General features: G+C 43.2%; 1 protein-coding gene across 2 annotated transcripts in view; it reads right to left on the minus strand.

The window, feature by feature from the left end:
• The window catches only part of cdh6 (cadherin 6), a 61,765-nt gene that overhangs the window by 26,545 nt on the left and 15,074 nt on the right, over positions 1–20,146 (minus strand). For both annotated transcript variants that reach the window (XM_085438016.1, XM_085438017.1), the window contains exons 3-7: positions 13,122–13,416; positions 12,928–13,047; positions 9,139–9,312; positions 8,124–8,311; positions 7,258–7,508 (exon numbers count right to left, since the gene is read on the minus strand). In XM_085438016.1, coding sequence (XP_085294142.1) covers positions 7,258–7,508; positions 8,124–8,311; positions 9,139–9,312; positions 12,928–13,047; positions 13,122–13,416 — 1,028 coding nt within the window. The remainder of the gene's footprint in view (positions 1–7,257; positions 7,509–8,123; positions 8,312–9,138; positions 9,313–12,927; positions 13,048–13,121; positions 13,417–20,146) is intronic.

Genomic DNA, 20,146 nt, shown 5'->3' on the forward strand with positions numbered 1-20,146 from the left:
TCTAGTCAAAATGCCCGGGCTGTTTTTTTGTCCCAGTCCAGCCCTGGGCGCGACACGCAGTGAGTTAATCTGAGAAGGTGCATTAAAAAATAAATGGCCGGGCCAGCGGTGCACATCGCACATTAGCTCGCATAGACACATTAGTTGTGCCTCTTCTTAATGACAGTATCTTAGCTAACAACCCCAACTACCAGATTCAACTTGTAATTGGCTAAAAATAACTTCGCCTACCGGTGAGAGGGACGTTGCTAGCTGGCAGGAACTGTCCGCTCAGCGCAGCATCAGCACTACGGAAATGCACGGATACATCCATAGATCGAGACAGAATTTACACTCTGTGGGGTCAAAGTTTGCAGAACTACAGACGCAGCTGGAATCCACAGCTGTGCGTGTGTTCATGGAGCTGCATGTTCACCTGCTAGACGTCACTACCTGACAGGTTTAACTGTCTTCAGAACATTGCAGAGGCCTTATTGACAGTGTTTGGCTCTACATGTCTGTGTGAGCAGATTTTCTCTCACATGAGTCCTCAGGTCTGAATGCTGGACACTGGGAGACCTGTGTGTCTGAGTGGGAGACCAGAGATCACATTAACATGTGTGTCTCTGTATTAACAAACATGCCGTATTGGCCCAGTTTATTTTTCTTATCATTGTTGTGAGGAGACCATAAATAGCATTTGGATTTTCTGTTGTTCAGTTCATTTGCTGTTATGGATAAAAAGTCTTTTTTTGTTTCCAAACAGCTGATAACTATTCGCTGACAGCTGCCAACATCTGTGAACAAATATAATTCTATAAAGTTGTTCTATATAGGCAAGGCAAGGCAAGGCAAGGCAAGTTTATTTGTATAGCACAATTCAACAACAAGGTGATTCAAAGTGCTTTACAGAGACATTAGAAACAAGAACAAATAAAAAGCATGATTTAAAATTGATTAAAACAAGCAAATAAACTAACTAACTAATTAACAAACAAACAAACAAACAAACAAACAACAGTATATAAAATCAAAACAGATAAAATCAGTAGTTAAATGTAAGTTTTGAAATTTAAGCTTAAAGTGTGGATTTGGTGCTTTATTCAAATGCAGCTGAGAACAGGTGAGTCTTCAGCCTGGATTTAAATAAACTGAGTGTTTCAGCTGATCTGAGGCTTTCTGGGAGTTTGTTCCAGATATAAGGAGCATAAAAGCTGAATGCAGCTTCTCCGTGTCTGGTTCTGACTCTGGGAACTGATAAAAGACCGGATCCAGATGACCTGAGGGATCTGGATGGTTCATACTGGGTCAGGAGGTCATTGATGTATTTTGGTCCTAAACCATTCAGAGCTTTATAGACCAGCATCAGGACTTTAAAGTCTATCCTCTGACGGACAGGCAGCCAGTGTAAAGACCTCAGAGCTGGACTGATGTGGTCCACTGTTTTGGTCTTAGTGAGGACTCGAGCAGCAGAGTTCTGAATGAGCTGTAGTTGTCTGACTGATTTTTTAGGTAGACCTGTAAAGATGCTGTTACAGTAATCAAGCCTACTAAAGATGAATGCATGGACTAGTTTTTCCAGGTCCTGTTGAGACATCAGATCTTTTATCCTTGATATATTCTTGAGGTGATAGTAAGCTGACTGAGGTCTGCATCCATCACTACACCCAAATTTCTCGCCTGGTTTGTGGTTTTTAGATGTATAGATTGAAGTTCTCTGGTGACCTGTAATCGTTTTTCTTTGGCTCCAAAGACTATTACCTCAGTTTTGTTTTTGTTTAGCTGGAGAAAATTGTGGCACAACCAGTCATTGATTTCCTCAATGCATTTACCAAGAGCCTGTACAGGGCCTCGGTCTCCTGGTGACATTGTGATATATATTTGTGTGTCATCTGCATAGCTGTGATAGTTTATTTTGTTGTTGTTTATAATCTGTGCCAGTGGGAGCATGTAGATGTTAAACAGAAGAAGGGGTCCCAAGATGGAACCTTGGGGAACTCCACATGTGATACTTGTCTGCTCAGATGTGAAGTTACCTATTGATACAAAGTATTTCCTGTTTTCTACGTATGTTTTGAACCAGTTTAGTACAGTTCCTGAAAGACCTGTCCAGTTCTCCAGTCGTTTGAGTAATATGTTGTGGTCAACTGTATCAAATGCTGCACTGAGATCCAGTAAAACTAGGACTGACATTTTTCCACTGTCTGTATTCAGACATATGTCATTAAACACTTTGGTCAGAGCGGTTTCAGTGCTGTGGTTCTGTCTAAAACCTGACTGGAAGGCATCATAGCAGTTATTCTGTTTTAAGAAGTAACTGAGCTGTTGAGAAACTGCTTTTTCAATGATCTTACTTAAAAACGGGAGATTTGAGATCGGCCTGTAGTTGTTCATTTGTGTCTTGTCAAGATTGTCCTTTTTCAGTATAGGTTTGATTACAGCAGTTTTTAGTGATTCTGGAAACACACCTGATAATAAAGAAAAGTTGACGATCTGTAACAGGTCTGACTCTAAAGTCTTTGAGACCTTTTTGAAAAAACTTGTTGGCAGGACATCTAAACAGCAAGAGGAGGAGTTCAGTTGACCTAAGATGTCCTCCAGGTCTTTGCTGTTAATAGGTTGAAACTGTTTCATGGTGTTTAAGCAGTTTTTCGGTGGACACAGTACATATCCTGGATCTGCTGTTGATGTACCAATTGCTTGTCTAATTTTTTGGATTTTTTCAGTGAAGAATTTGGCAAAGTCATTGCAGGCCATGGTCGAATGAAGTTCAGCTGCCACTGACACAGGAGGGTTTGTTAGCCTGTCAACTGTAGAAAATAAGACCCGAGCATTATGGCTGTTTTTAGTGATGATGTCAGAGAAGTAGGACCTCCTTGCATTCCTCAGTTGTAAATTATAATTGTGAAGTTTCTCTTTATAAATGTCATAATGAACCTGGAGGTTTGTTTTTCTCCATCTGCGCTCAGCTTTCCTACACTCTCTTTTTTCATTTTTCACCAGTGTGGAGTTTCTCCATGGAGACTTTTTCCTTCCAGAGATAACCTTCACCTTAATGGGAGCAATAGTGTCCATTACATTTAACATGTTAGCATTGAAGCTATTGACGAGCTCATTGACTGACCCTCTGGGCAGGTCAGGTGTTAATGGGAAGACCTGGTTAAAGATCTCACTACTGTCTTCAGTTATACACCGTTTTGTGATCACTGCTGTTGATATATTTGTGTGGGCTGAGATTTTACTTTCAAAGAAAACACAGTAATGATCAGACAGGCCCACATCAGACACAGTAACCTTTGAAATGCTCAGGCCTTTGGAGATCAGTAGGTCAAGAGTGTGTCCTCTATTATGTGTGGCCTCTGTTACATGCTGAGTCAGCCCAAAGTTGCCCAGAGTGTTACTCAGGTCTTTAGTCCCTTTGTCCTGAGGGTTGTCCACATGAATGTTAAAATCCCCAGCAATAATTACACAGTCGAAATCAACACAGATCACAGACAGCAGTTCACTGAGGTCATTAAAAAGTCTGTGCAGTATTTGGGAGGCCTGTAAACATTAAGAAACACAACTTTGGATGGGGCCTTCAGCTGTAAAGCCACATATTCAAAAGACTGAAAACTTCCAGGAGATAGCTGCTTACATTGAAATGATTCATTAAATAAGACAGCAACCCCTCCTCCTCTCCTGCTCGCCCTGACCTCACTGATAAAACTGTAGTTAGGAGGGGTCGTCTCGATGAGAACAGCTCCACTGTTACTTTGGTCCAACCAAGTTTCAGTTAAAAACATAAAATCAAGGCTGTGCTCAGTGATTAAATCATTAATTAAAAATGTTTTCCCAGCTAGAGATCTAATGTTTAATAAAGCCAACTTAAGTGTTTTAGAGGTATTACTTGTCCCCTCGTGTTTGGGAGCAGTCTGTGGCACACAAGGTATGTTTACTATGTTTAAAGATCTTTTAGAGTGCATCTCTCTGTGTTTTGACCAGGCCACATGTCTCCTGTCACCTAAAAGTACAGAAATTTTAAAACCTTCTAGTAAACAGGGTCCCAGCTTCTCCTGGGAAAAGTCATCACTGCCATAATCCTCACAGCCCGGACCCTTCACACATCACGCATCAGACTGTGGAGACAGGGCATGAAGAGGAACTAAGGGGGGCGAGGCTGGGCAATGTGACTTCGATTGCTCTGTTGAGGGTGGGGCTCGATGGCGAACCTTTGGCCGCTCTGGTGGGGGGTTTATGGGGGACAAAAAGGGATTGGGACGGGGGGTAGATCTGAGCCCAGCATTGACCCGCTCCATCATCTCCTCAGTGAATTTCAGGTGTGGGGAGGAGGGAGAAAGGGAGGGGGAGGAGGGTGATGGCCTGTCAGGGGTTTGGGGGACTGGGGAAGGTCGTGGTCCCTTGTCCTGGTCGTTGGTGTTGTTGAGAGAGTTGGAGGCAAATAGGGACCCCTCTTCTTGCCTTAGATGTCTCTCCTTTCTGAGGCTCTTCCCGGGTGGGGGCAAATGGAGCTCCTCCTCAAGGTTTCTGCTGGGCTTTGTCTGTTCTTGGAGTACTGTTTGTTCCTCTTTATGAGATAACTCCTCGTTTATCTCAGCCTTGGCACCGAGCACGGATGGATGACGTATGGAATAAAACAAGTTGGAGGTGAACAGTTTCACCCCTGACTTGTTAAAATTAAATCCATTTGCTTTGAACAGATGCCTGCGTTCCCAAAAAATATTAAAGTTGTCGATAAAATGCACTGAGTGGTCAGCACATGCTGATATAAGCCATTTATTCAGTGTAAACAACCTGCTGAATCTCTCGTCTCCTCCTCTGACCGGCGGTACAGGTCCACTGATGAATACAGCTGCATTCAGAGAGTTTACAGTGTTTAATAATCCAGTAAAGTCCCGTTTCAGAATCTCCGACTGTTGTTTGGACACATCGTTTCACCCTGTATGCAGAACAATGTTTGTCACAGTTGGATATTCATCTGCAATTTGAAGAATTCTCTCCTTCAGGTTGTTGACCATATCCTTAGGAAAGCAGAGGACTTTAGTGTTCTTACTGCACATCCTTTGTACATCCTTTACAGCAGAGTCACCCACAATCAGAGTTTCAGGCCTAGCCTTTAGCTTTCCCTGTGGCCTTTTACTTTTCAACAGATTTTCAGACCTTATTTCGCTGCTTTTAGATGGATGGTTGTCCGATATAGATCCAGGGTCCTTTGATAGTGGAGCAAATCTGTTCTGCAGTTTCACATTCAGTTGTTTTGAAGGTTTGTTGTTAACCTTCCTATTCACGGTTGTCCAGTCCTGTTTCCTCCCGTATATAGGGGTAGAAGAGCTTCTCTGTCTCGTAGGAAGTGAAGGCCAGTCGGTTTCAGAGATTTCAGCTCGCTGTGCCCTGCCTGTGATACGTCCTCCCCCTTCCAGGAGACATGATTTATGTCTTGGTTTTGCACCAAGACAGTCTAAGGGGGGATTATCACTTGAGGATTTATAATAGTGCACAGAGTCTACTTTCTTGGTCATGTTATCTGTGCTCCTTAGCTGTGTGCTAGCTTGCTCATCGCCATTGTTTTGAATCAAAGGCAAGGTTGTTTCATTTCCACACAGTCCATTTACCTCCACGTTTACTTCTAAGCGATGAATTTTTGTCTCCAGTACTGCAATCTTCTGCAGGAGGCTGTGGTAGTCATCTGTGGAGAGGGAAGGCATCTTGTTGCTAGTTAGCCTAGCGGTTAGCACCTTTCTAGGCTATTGAGGCTGCTCGGTGCCCAGACGCTGTAATCAGGCTTCAGCTGTGTCTAGGCCACAGACACACGGAGCGCTGAGGACAAGGTAACCATAAAATGTTGCTGTTTCTGTTAAGAACACTCTAGTCCTAATGATCTACAAGTGTCCAGAAGTTATCGCAGGTAAGCTCACACGGAAAAAAGGGAAAAAATCAGCATAAAAATCAATAAAAATCAATATAAGAAGCAAAGCATTCAAGAGCAAAGAGATGAAGCGTGTGTGTAACTGTTAACATAGAGCGTTATTCAATTTATTGCTAATGCAATCAGTAGTTGCATTAGTAAATTTTACATGCACTCGTCATCAGAAAGGTTGCCGACCCCTGCTGTAGGGCGAAGGACACACACACCCACACACATGTTTGAAAACATCCTGACACAAAGTTTGACATCTTGCTTTGGATGGTTAAGACTGCCAGGAGGATTGTTGGTGCCCCTCTCTCGTCTCTGGAGATCTACAAACAGGGCTGCATACGCAGAGCTACCTCCATCATCAGAGACTCCCACCACCCCTCTCATGGCCTGTTCTCCCTCCTGCTGTCTGGCAAGAGGTACAAGAGCACCCCTCCCCACCCACTCAGCTATTCACACAGCTATACACACACTATTTGATCTAATGATCCTCTTCTATGAAAGGACTGCTGCCACCTGAATGAGTGTGACTGCTTAGACCTGAGCTCGTTTTAGAATTTAGATTACGAATCGATGTTATTTATCCTTATTATTACTGCGATTTATCATTGACTTTTAAAAAAAATTGTATTGGTTACTGTAGAGGCTGGTGAGAAACAGTATTTCGTTTCAGTCAGAGTATTTTTTGAAATAACATACGAAATGACAATAAACCTTTCGATTGATTGATTTGATTATCTTTGTGAGAAATGTTCATGCATTTTCAAGCTTCTTTCCCTTAAATTTAATCATCACAGCAGGTTTCAAACTCTTATCCAAAACCTGAACTTTATGCTAATTTTACCATAAATGCAACTTGCATTGGGTCTGGGGAGGCTGTAGCTCAAGAGGTAGAGCAGGTCATCTGCTGATTGGAAGGTTGGTGGTTCAATTCCTGACTCTTCCAGTCTGCATGCCAAATATCCTTGATACTAACCCCAAGGTTCTCTCGAATGTTGTGGAATATACACTTTTCCTCTCGTGGTTCCGACATCTCTGCCTGAGCTTTGCAATCATAGATATCATATATGATTTCTGTCTAAATACGAGAACAAAAGTACTAAGGCTCTGACGTTAAGAAGCATCTTTGTCTATAACACAAAACATAATGGTAGCGTGTGGTAAACTCAGCGACTCATGAACTTAAAACATTAAAGCCCACAAGAAAAAAACGACTGAGCAGAAGTTGTAGTCTGTATAAACACAAGCTGGAGTTTAGCTCTCGAGACCAGTGAGACTTTACAATCTGAAATTCAAAACTGCCATTATATAATTTCCTTTTTTTAGTTCGTGTGGTTGGAGTAGAAAAAGACATTTAGCCTTACTTGACAATGCTGCGAGCTCTGTCGGGGTCCATGGCGCTGACTGAGCCCACCACTGTGCCCACCGCAACATCTTCTTTCACCTCATACAGGTAGCTGGCTTTTTTAAACACAGGCGGCTCATCCACATCATCCACGGCCAACCGAACCGTAGCCACGTCTTTTGGGCCTGAGGACACGAAGCGAACATATTCCTGGGTGTTCTGGACCTGGATCTCGATCGTGTATGATGGTTTCTTCTCATAATCCAAAGGCTGCAAAGGCAAAGAGAGAACGACTGCTTTCAGTAAAGATGTCTGTGGAAACATAAAGCCAGCCTGAACAATGGCAATCATCAATGTCCACTGAGGCCAACAAATGCATGTAGACAGATAAATGAGACAACAGCTTGAAAGATACATACATACATACATATAGTGTATACAAGTGTGGCATGGTCATGTAAAGTATCTGTAACAGCAGCTGGTGCTGTCAGGTTGCTGTGGTGATAGTGGGTCAGAGGTTTGTCACTAAAACAGTTTGTATCAATGTTGACACACACTCTCTGTGAGGACACATTTCTACAACACGGCATGGCTTTGTATTTTTAACAGCATATGTAAAACAGACTTAGTTAGCAGGATCCTTAGGAGCTGAAAGTGTGAGCTCTGATCAATTCATTTCAAGCCAACCAGTGATGTGAGAAAAATATCAATACAAAATAAGAAGCCAGTATTATCTGAAGGTGGCCAAAGCTATGGATAGTTTGACTCATGCTTTTTCAGTACACAGCGACTCAAGAACGTTTTCTTTTGGTCTCTATTATAACATCATTTGACCCCCAACGCTTCAAGTCCCGTTTTTAATGTTTACTGGTTAGTTGCTCTCACCTTTCTGACAGTGACGAGTCCTTCTTGTGTTTCTTTGTCAGTGGAAATGTCAAACATTTCCATCCCGTCACCGCTGATGATGGTGAAGTCCATCTCAGTGTTCTTTCCAATGTCTTTATCAGTGGCCTGAATTCTCCCAACGACAGAGCCGGACGTGGACGATTCAGGAACTCTGAACTGGTATATACCTGGAAACAGTCAGCTCCGTCACATCGGCGGGACTCACTCTGGTGACGGAGGTGTCTGGGGTTTTCTAGTTTTTGTTTTAACTCCCAATTATATTCAATTTGTCAATTGATATGAATGTTTTTGGACAGAATTATGGCTGCAGAATAATTCTCTCAATTGTGCAGGACAAAAACATGTCACAGGGGGCGATAGAGTACCAAACCCTGGGGAAGAATTAAGATCTGATAAAGGGATTCACGGGATTCTTAAAAGGCTTTAAACAAGATACAGACAGCTGACAACATTAAAGAAAAACCTGAATGCATGCTAAAGCATATAGTTAGGGCTGGACCAGGTGACCCTGAATCCGCCCTTAGTTACGCTGCACTAGGTGTAGGCTGCTGGGGATTCCCAAGATGCACTGGGTGTTTCTTCTTCAATCAACTTTTTCACTCACTATGTGTTCATACACCACTCTGCATTTAATTATTAGTTATTATTAATATCTGGATCTCTCCACAGCGTGTCTTTGTCCATCCTCACCCCAACCAATGATGGCCCCTCCCTGATTCTGGCTCTGCTGGAGGTTTCTTCCTGTTTAAAGGACGTTTATTTCGATCCCGCTGTCACCAAAGTGCTTGCTCAAAGGATGTCATATGATTGTTGGGGTTTTCTCTCTTTTCTTTGTATTGTTTCCTTGTATTATTTTCCTTTCCCTTACAATATAAACAGCCTTGAGAAAGCTGTTGTTGCTGATTAGAAATAAAACTGAACTGAGTATAATTAATAGCTGTGTGTGTTTCATCACTCGTATACACACTGTGCTTCGTCTGTGCTGCTGTCTTACTCTGAGTGAAGTGGGGAGGGTTGTCGTTGACGTCAGTGAGAGTGATTTTAACCACAGTGCTCCCAGTGAGGCCTCCTCTCTGTCCACCCATGTCCTTGGCTTCGATCACCACCTGGTAGTGCTCCCTCTGCTCACGGTCCATGTCACCAGGACCCAGGGCTGTCCGGATCACACCTGAACAAAAAACAAAACTGTAATCTAAATTCATGTTCAGTCATTTTGTTTTTCATCATCGTGCTGACGTGTTGCTGGTGTGAATTAATATGCACGTCTTCAGATGTAATATGGCTTTATTTTCATTCCTGTTTTGGGTGGAGGAGAAACAAACCAACCATCTGTGGCACAACAATTTTCCTTTGGTCATGATCTGAGTTTTTAGGATATTTGGGTTTTTTTTGATTGATTTTCTATTATAGCTCTATGTTCCCTGTTCTATGGGTCTTTAGGCACATGTTTGAGCTCCACAAGCATTGTCCCTGTTAAGTGGTCTTGATTTCAGTGTTTATTTCCTGTTTTATTTTGACACTTCCTTGCCCTGTGTGCATTATGTTCAGTTTTGCTTCTTCTGTCTTGTTACTCCTGATTTGTCCCTGCTGTGTTCACAGTTGTGTCCACTTCACTCTCCTGTGTATTTATTGTCTCAGTCTTCCCGTGTGCATTGTGTGTTCTGTGGTCACGTGCTAGAGCCTAGTCTATGAGTTAACGGTTTTGAGTCTCACCTAAGCTATTTTGTCTTATGCATTTTGATTCCTTAAGTTCAGTAATAAAGTTATATTTAAGTTTATGCTTGTGTGTTTGGGTCTCACCCTGTCTGCCACACTGCGAAACCTGACACCTTTTTTTAAGTCAATAGACAATTAGTTAGAGCTGAAATCAATCATATTACAGGACTTATTATTTGACAAGTTCTCTAAACCCAGCTTTAAATCTTTTAAGCTGACATCTGGATTTACAGAAACATCAGTGTACACGGGTCAAAACAGGAAGTTGTTTACTGGAGATCTACAAAGTTTAAGATTAATGTCACCAGTTCTATATGTGGGAAAAAGTGAGACATTTAGCCTCAATTCTTTGTAATGACCAGCAGGGGACTCCTGTGGCTGCATCCACATGTGCATTAGGGTACGCTTGACTGTGGGACCATATCGGTGTATTCCTCGGTTTTATAGTCATATCCATCACATTTTTTATGTTTGCCTACAGAAAGCTAAAATGGGGACCCATAAAATGGTCAGCTTCAAGACTTTAAACTGGCACTAAGGTGATGTGATAGTGACAAAGTTCACCTTTAATCTGTGGCACTTTGAAACACGATCTTTTGATTTTTCGTCAGGTTTTTGGCTCTCAGTGTTGTACTAGTACAGTGTCAGAGATTTACAGTTAACAAACAGTCAGGTGAGTAAACAACACTGAGACACTTGAGATTGATAACGTGCGGCACGGGTGAATCTCAGACAGAGAGACACCCCGAACTGCAGTATTCGTCAGTACAGTGAGTGTGTTTGATGGTTAAAGTTAAAGCTGTGAACACTACCTTATTAGACTAATACTGAAATGAGTCTTCCTCTTTGGTTAAAGTCTCTTACCTGAATATGTCACACTGTAAGCTTGCTAGCATACTCATTATAGCTAAACTGGTACTGCAGTGTTCCAGTGCACATTTTCCATCTTTAAATGGAAACGATAAAATCATATATGTAACTGTCGTCTTTATCTGATGTGGGAGGCACAAAAACGTGCAAAGAGAAGTTTTCAATGGTAGTTCTTTTTTTATTTTTACTGAAAAAAAAGATGTATTGTCTAAATTTATGATATGAAGCTGCAACAAACACGCTCATCATAAGCTCCCTGAGAACCTTCTGATTCACACTGTGAAGAACATCCTAGAAAGAGAAGAAAATAACGACCACATCCAGACTATGATTCCTGTACCATTCATTTAACAAAACACACGATGTGTTCATTTGGACTGTTTGTGTTATCTGCAGCTGTCCACGTTTGTGCCTACAGAAAGCAAAAGAATCACCTGAGCACTTTTTATTCCTGTTATTGAGTGTTAGCACATGTTTATATTATGATATGGAAAATAATGATGAGGAAACCAGAGAAGAAAATTGATCAGCTTAGATCAGGTTTAAATGTTATTTCACTCATTTATATCTGAACACTTTACAGAAATGATTTGTTATTGTGGTCTAAACAAGTAATGTAATATGTCATTGTTCCTAAAATCTAAGTCTGTCCATAAATATTGATCTGTGCACCTGTTGTGTGGGTTTTGATGCTCCAATAATTCTACTAAAATGATTTTGATGACTCTTCTGTAGACATGTTGCTCATTAGTGACTTTTTCACATTTAGCACATTTTCATTCTCCACATTCTGTCACTTAAGACTGATTTTGAACCATTATGTTGAATTTATGAGGATATAAAGTATCAGTATTTGGACATGACCCGCACCCACCCACTCACTCATCTTAATTGTGATGGCAGCTCTTTTAACACAGCTCGTGTCCACAGCTAAGACGACATGTGGCATGTCTGTGTAAAGCTTGTATAATGTCAGAGCTCGTGAAGAAGGCCCAGAAGACAAATCCCCAAATGTTTTAATGGCCAGTCCACATCTGACAGTCGGGGCAAGTGTGACAGGACTCACATAGTCTATTTATATCTCTCTGAATCACAACAGTCACCTCACTGCACTTTACCTTTGAAAAGTAAAAACCCCGCAAATGTATCAGCTTTCTCACATTTATCAGTTCTTACTTACAGACAGGTGAAAGTTACTGATCCCATTATGAAATACACCACAAATGTCTCTAATTAAGAAGTTCTTTAGCTGCATGCTCACATAATAGTGTGCCTGTCACTGCAAATATTTCTTTCTGAGCCTTTTAAGAATTAGCAGGTCGATCCGATCTGCCTTTCCTCTCAGTAACATTGCACAATAGGTGTATATTTTATATCTTTGTATCAGACCAAACTTTACAGTGTCGTGCAAGAACCTCATTAAAATGTGCATGTAAGAGTGAAATCCTGTGAAATTAGTCCACGGCTTTGGTTACACACCGTCAGCAGTGTGACATTATGGGATGTGTCCCTCACGTGTCACAGGCATGAGATCAGTTTCATGTGCTACAATTAGCCTATTTAGTTTAGCATTAAAGACTATCTTAAAGGAACACACGGACATTTTATGAAAAGTCGTCCTGCTTCAATTCAAACTTCCTCCTACTTTCCATTTAAATGACCCATTTACGCACTTTTAGTTCTAATTTTGTACGAGTAGTCCACACCAATCTGGAGACGAGGGGAGCTACAGGAAGCCGATAATGATCCTTCCATGTCTGTGTAGGGCCTCAGTCATCCAGGTCATGTTAGTCCAGGGAGCAACTGGACTTCTTTAAGTTTCCAGTCTCATAGGTGAGGAATGTATCGTGAAACTAGGCTGATTGCTGGGTGTGCAGCCAATGTTAACCAATGTTAATGGGTTTCAAGCCTAAGGAGCGAGGCTGCAGGCTATGGCAGCAGCAGGTCCAGTGAATGGACCAGACAACAATTGCAGTGGATTGGTCAGCTCTATAAAAAGGTAAAGGCAGCAACGGCTTTTCCAGTTTGAGTCAATTCTTGAAATACAGTCATCATTCTGATTCATGACGAAGCAGCAAAAGGTTTTGAGAATCTGACTATATGATGTAATAATTTGTTCTCTAAAGACACGTTTTACAAAAAGTTATGCTTTTGTCACGACTGGTATCATCAAGTACTCGATGTCTGTCAAACATACCAGTGTTTGGCTCCACAGAGAAGTATGGGTGTCCTTGACTGATGCTGTAGACCAGTTTGGCACTGTTCCCATACATTGTGTCATCAGCATCTGTAGCTGTCACCTGGGTGACCGATGTACCTGAAAGAGTTGCATTACCACGACTGTTACTGAGAAAACAAAAAGCAGAAAAGTGCAGTGAGAGAGGTCCTTACCAATATCAGACCTCTCAGGAACACTGGCAGTGTACACCTCTTTGCTGAACTTTGGTTCGTTGTCATTGATGTCGTGGAGTTTGATGATGAACTCGGTCTCTGGCTCCAGTTTTTGACCCGTCCACTTGTTGACCACTGTGGCTTTGAGGACATAAAAGGCCTTCTCCTCTCGATCAAGGCGGCGCGTGGCGTGCAGATCGCCGTTATTCTCATCAATGACAAAGATGGTGCCAGCCCCCTCGCCAGAAAGAACGTACTTCACTGAGCCATCGCCATGGTCCTGGTCTGACTGGAGCTGCAGGTGGACATACCCAAGTGAAGAAGTCGTCAACTGATGGTTGAGTTATTTAACATACCAGACAGACACTAGCTGCTCATACAGTCAACTCTTTCCACTTCAGGACACTGAGGTGAGGTTGCATTCCCAATCTACAAAATAATGAAAATAATGAAAGCACATTTTATTTTGAGTGATTTTTTTCTTTATTAAGATCATTTAATACATTTAGTAACAGCTGAACAAAGGATCCTGTCTTCAGTGTTCTACCTATGCCCACAGGTAGAAAGCTTCTTACCTTAAGCAGGTAAAGTAAGCAGGGGTTGAGGTGGGATGTCAAGCTGTTTGCAGAGCCAGCATCACCTGTGAGCAGTTTAGAGTTTCTCACCCTATCAGAGAGTGAGAAAATAGCCCACACCATGTGACCAGCACTGAGACTGGAGAGATTGTAAGAGAGAGACATGGTATCTGAAGAAACCCTCAACTTAAATGAGACAGTTCTCCAAAAGCAAAGATGGTGGGAGATTCCTTGAGAAAAAGCTTTTTACAATCTTTTATTGCTTGCTTTTTTCGTAATATAAGCTTTTCAACATACTCTCTTTCATAATCCTGTCTCTAAAAACATTTCTGCAGATGAAGGAACAAGAAGATAGACAGGTCTGGTGGTAACAGTGACAGGTTTACAAAAGGCAAACAGAGCAAAAGCAGAAAGACCGAGCGTGAACTCCACACCGGGAAGCAAAACAAGAATCTTCTGAAGGCAGACAGTCAGCTGAAAATAAGAGTGTGTTGTGCCTGAAGGAGTACCTTTGCACTCTTACCCACAGCAATAACCCATCTCTCCTGTTTTTCCTCTCTCTCACTTGCCTCTCATCTTTATTTGTAGCTCTTGAGCTGAAGTGGCTCGCTGTCCACCTTTCATCCCCCCATTCCTGCTTTACTGCCTCAGGCCATGTGTTTGGGTGAAGCCTTTGATTAAGAGTATATGACTGTGGGAGTGTGTGTTAGAGAGAGGCAGCTGTGATCATATGTGGTGATATTTATGTGAGGTTTAACCACCTGCTAAATGATGGATTATGATTCTGTATGTGGTAATAAGTTACTTCTTAAAGCATTCACCCACCGCTGAATTTTCTTTAAGGTTCTCCAAGTCTTCTGACATTCACCTCGGTCTACAGTTCACCCCACAGACTTTCAGGGCTTTGTCAGTGACGCTCACCTTGGTGTTCTGGAGGTAGTTCTTAACCAGGAGCAATGTATGTTTTGTGTTGTTGTCATGTTGGAAGACAAAGTGATTTACTTTGTTTTCACATATCATTCTTTCTTCATGAATCCTTCCACTGTGACAAGATTCCCAGTTCAAGACACACTGAAGCATCCCCACAGCACTCCCATCACCGCCTTTCAGTGTGTGTTCTTAGGGTTCCTTCTCCAAACATCTGTAGGACCAATAAGCTCTAGTTTCATCTCATCTGACCAAACGACGCACTTCCAGTACGCATAAACTTTCTCCAGGTTGTCCTTAATGTATATGTGTGTGTGTGTGTGTGTGTGTGTGTGTGTGTGTGTGTGTGTGTGTGTGTGTGTGTGTGTGTGTGTGTGTGTGTATATATATATATATATATATATATATATATAACACCCAGCACGCCCCTGCGGGCGGTTTATCCTTCAAGCTCGGGTCCTCTACCAGAGGCCTGGGAGCTTGAGGGTCCTGCGCAGTATCTTAGCTGTTCCCAGGACTGCGCTCTTCTGGACAGAGATCTCCGATGTTATTCCCGGGATCTGCTGGAGCCACTTGCCTAGCTTGGGAGTCACCGCACCTAGTGCTCCGATTACCACGGGGACCACCGTTACCTTCACCCTCCACATCCTCTCGAGCTCTTCTCTGAGCCCTTGGTATTTCTCCAGCTTCTCAATGCTTCTCATCATTCAATGACTCAATGCCCCACAGCTGGATACTGGAATGCCTAGAATTGTACAAGATCAATGGGACCCTAAGAGCCTTCATCAGGAACTCAATGGGGATGTGGCGTACAACACTAGAGGCCAACTCCAAGCCCATAGCACAAGTCACCATCAAGTGCGGGATCTACCAAGGAGATGCTCTGTCCCCACTGCTGTTCTGCATAGGCCTGAACCCCCTCAGTGAGATCATTAACAAGACTGGCTACGGATACCGACTACGGAACGGAGCAGTTGTCAGCCACCTCCTGTACATGGATGACATCAAGCTGTATGCCAAGAGTGAACGAGACATCGATTCACTGATCCACACTACCAGGCTATACAGCAATGACATTGGAATGTCGTTCGGACTGGAGAAGTGTAGTCGGATGGTAACAAAGAGAGGGAAGGTAGTCAGAACTGAGGGGATTGAACTACCAGAAGGCAACATTGCAGACATAGAGGACAGTTACAAGTACCTGGGGATCCCGCAGGCGAATGGGAACCATGAAGAGGCCGCTAGAAAAGCTGCAACCACCAAGTACCTGCAGAGGGTCAGGCAAGTCCTGAGGAGTCAGCTGAATGGTAAGAACAAGATCCGGGCCATCAACACGTACGCCCTGCCCGTGATCAGGTACCCTGCTGGGGTAATAGGCTGGCCAAAGGAGGAGATAGAAGCCACTGACATAAAGACAAGAAAGCTCCTTACCATGCATGGAGGGTTTCACCCCAAATCCAGCACCCTGAGGCTGTACGCTAAGCGGAAGGAAGGGGGCCGGGGACTGGTGAGTGTCAGCACCACAGTCCAGGATGAGACAAGGAACATCCAAGAATACATTGGGAAGATGGCCCCAACTGACCGAGTGCTCAGTGAATACCTCAGGCAGCAGAAACCCAAGAAAGAGGAGGGAGACGAGGAACCATCATGGAAGGACAGGCCCCTGCACGGTATGTACCACCGGCAGATAGAGGAGGTGGCTGATATCCAGAAATCCTACCAGTGGCTGGACAAAGCTGGACTGAAAGACAGCACAGAGGCACTAATCATGGCAGCACAAGAACAAGCTCTGAGCACAAGATCCATAGAGGCTGGGGTCTATCACACCAGGCAAGACCCCAGGTGCAGGCTGTGTAAAGATGCCCCAGAGACAATCCAGCACATAACAGCAGGGTGCAAGATGCTAGCAGGCAAGGCATACATGGAACGCCATAACCAAGTGGCCGGCATAGTGTACAGGAACATCTGTGCCGAGTATAACCTGGAAGTCCCGAGGTCAAAATGGGAGATGCCCCCAAGGGTGGTGGAGAATGACCGAGCTAAGATCCTGTGGGACTTCCAGATACAGACGGACAAAATGGTGGTGGCTAACCAACCGGACATAGTGGTGGTAGACAAACAGAAGAAGACGGCCGTAGTGATCGATGTAGCGGTTCCAAATGACAGCAATATCAGGAAGAAGGAACACGAGAAGCTGGAGAAATACCAAGGGCTCAGAGAAGAGCTCGAGAGGATGTGGAGGGTGAAGGTAACGGTGGTCCCCGTGGTAATCGGAGCACTAGGTGCGGTGACTCCCAAGCTAGGCGAGTGGCTCCAGCAGATCCCGGGAATAACATCGGAGATCTCTGTCCAGAAGAGCGCAGTCCTGGGAACAGCTAAGATACTGCGCAGGACCCTCAAGCTCCCAGGCCTCTGGTAGAGGACCCGAGCTTGAAGGATAAACCGCCCGCAGGGGCATGCTGGATGTTTTTTTTAATACACACACACACACACACACACACACACACACACACACACACGTATATAAAATATTGGTCAGATTTATTTCACTTAAAATGATTTAAAAAATTGAAACCAGCGAATTAAACTGCAGTTTTAGCGACAAAAGAATGAACCTGGATGGAACTGGACATGTGCTGTTTGAGTTTGAGTCAAATGAAACCCATTTGATACCTTAACCTGCAACTTTTCCTGCTCTAACTTTTCTTCCTTGAATCAGGTTACAGTGCATCACCCCTTCACTCTCTGCCTGTGTCCTTTGTGCTGCTCCTCACCTTTTTTCTCTTGTTTCTTTGCCTTGGTTCTTTTGTTCTACCTGTCCTCCTGCCCTTAATTGTTCACTCTTCACACCACACAATATACATCTCCTCAGTTCCTTCTGTTCTTTCCTCGCTGTATGTCCTCCAGTCGTTCCCTCTCTCCTTTTGATCCTTGCTACCTTTTCTGTCCAGCAGTGTTCAGTCTGAGTCCATCTGTCAGTCTGCAGGGCTGCAACACCGCCATACTTTCACAAGCCGATAAAGCCTGCAGACATTTCAGCACAGCACATTTCCAGAGCAGAGTATGTGTTATGGACTCTGTGGTGTCCCACAGACATGAAAGATGCTGCAGTCTTTCATGTTACTTCACAATCATCGTCGCTGTAACGATGCTACCATATTCATTAGATGTCACAAAACATTTTCTGCTTACTGTTATTTCTAACAGTGCCTGGCTTTCTCTATTGAATGTCTCTCTTAATTCTATGTTTGGGTTCATGGATGTCTCTGGATGAATGGAGCACTCACAAGTACAAAGCGCCAGGTGTTCGAATAGTGGGGGAATATTGGGATTTGGCTTCCGGACATGGAACTGGATTAGAATAGGATGTAGGCAGCCAAGTGCTGTTTGCTGTTTTACATGGACCAGGATGATGAAAGCATCATCAGAGTACATCTGTAGGTAAATCCACTACTGTGTAACTTCATATTAAAATAAATATTTAAATACATACATAAGTAAATAAATAAATAAATAGGTAAATGTCAGCACTCTTTGACATCAGAGATACAAAACATGAATTTCTGCATAACCATATTTTGGCTGTTTTACCCTCCTCCCTGTTCATCTGTATTTGAACCATATCCAAAGCACCCAGCAGGCCACCTGCAGGGAAGGCGGCACCACAGCGGGGCGTAAAAGTCTACTGACGCTGCCTTGGTCCTTGCTCGTTTATTTCCAAACTTATTTTGGTTTTGTGCTGTCAGACAGCAGCAGGCTTCATACAGAGCACCACAATACCTGCAGGCTACGAGCTACTGATCAAACAGCAAAGCTCCAACTGTCATCATGCACTGTGAGTTACCCTCACTGAAAGGCCTACAAGTTGTATTTGTTAAACAGAGCAGCCAGTTAGATGGCAAATCCCCATATAATCCTACTGTCTATGTACACGCTAAGTGAACTGTGAAAGTGCTGTGGTCCATTTTCCAAGCACAGTGTCACTGAGGCTGCTTTTAAATGAAGAGATGGTGTCGAACATTAGGCCTGGGGACCAGACTCAAAACCTCCACCTCCAAAGAAATGTCAGCAGGAGTCCGAACTGCAAAAGAAGCGTGTATTCTCTGAAAAGTGGTTACAGGAGGTGAGCTGGCTTCAAACAAATGATGAATGCACAGAGATGTGGTGCAGAATATGCTGTGAAAATCCCACTCTAGCAGACAAAAACACTGCCTTTTATATGGACGCAAACGCGCGTTGCAACTTCTTATCTGGTGCGCGTCTTTTATTTTGACAGCGAATGCGCACCTGCGGACCACTTATGTGCAGCCCTGCTTATAACTATGACTCTTACAAGTGTGGTATGTATTGTCAACAAAGAGATACAATGGTCAACAAATCACATGCTCAGACATTCCGCTGCAATCCAAGAAAACTCAGGAACAAATTAGAAACAAAGTAACAGAGCTCTCTGTCTGGAAACCAGGGGCGGAGCGTGGGGGTGGCTTACTGGGCTTAAGCCCGGGTTGTTTTGTCAGAAGCCCGGGGTCTTTAGGAGTGTAATTTTTTCATAGTTAGATGCCTGTCTGACAACTGTATAAAACAAAAACTACACACAATATTCGAAGCACATAGTGCACACTGTGGGAATTTACGACTGTGCGTGAATCCCCCCTGATATTGGTATGATCCGAGCTCAGGCACTAAGCGACTGAGCGAGGGGGCGGGGCAGCTGCTGCCTGTGAGTGCGCTGTTGGAGAAACGGAGCCAGCCATACTAAGGAGAGCTTAAGTTTGACCAGGTACCAAAGCAAATCATTCGTACCGTACAAATAATGTAAATATGACGGTGCATCACGAAAGATTGATATCAAACTGATCACTTGACCCATATTACGTTACGTTACTTGCTCTTCAAGTGAATCAACAAATGGCGAAACTAAAAGCTGAACAAATGCTATTTTTTTTAGAGTCTTAGCTTATGTGTTCAAAGGAGCTTGCAAAGAAAAGTGTCTGGACTTCTTTAAGTTGCTTGAAGACATTTCACCTCTCATCCGAGAAGCTTCTTCAGTTCTAAGGTCAAATGGTGGAGAGTCCCGGATATAAACCTAGTGGGAGTTTCCCCCCTCAGAGGGACAAAAGGACCCCCTGATGATCCTCTAATCACCTGAGCCAAGGTGTGAAACTGGGCGTGGGTCCCAATTAGGGCTGCTACAAACGATTATTTTGATAGTCGACTAGTCAGCGATTACTTTTGCGATCTGTCGACTAATCAGATCATCATCCATTGAACATAAACCATACAGCTTATTGCACCAGCAGCATCTGCTCTTATATAACTATCATTAGCTTACAGCTTTAAGTGTTTAAGGTGCTAACTAAAAATAAAGACAAGATGATAGTTTATTAAATTTTAATGAAATTTGCAGATTGTTTCGGTGGAGTTTAATAAACTCCTTCTATCTAAAATATAACAGGACACCGGAGTAGATTCTCACACTTCTGATAATCAGCTGTCTGCTTGACGTTTATTCAGCTGTGTAAA

Source organism: Copadichromis virginalis, linkage group LG18 (genome assembly GCF_057382275.1).
Source record: "Copadichromis virginalis isolate Kocher_CV1m ecotype Utaka linkage group LG18, C_Virginalis_male_GT1.1, whole genome shotgun sequence".
NCBI classification, from domain to species: Eukaryota; Metazoa; Chordata; class Actinopteri; order Cichliformes; family Cichlidae; genus Copadichromis; species Copadichromis virginalis.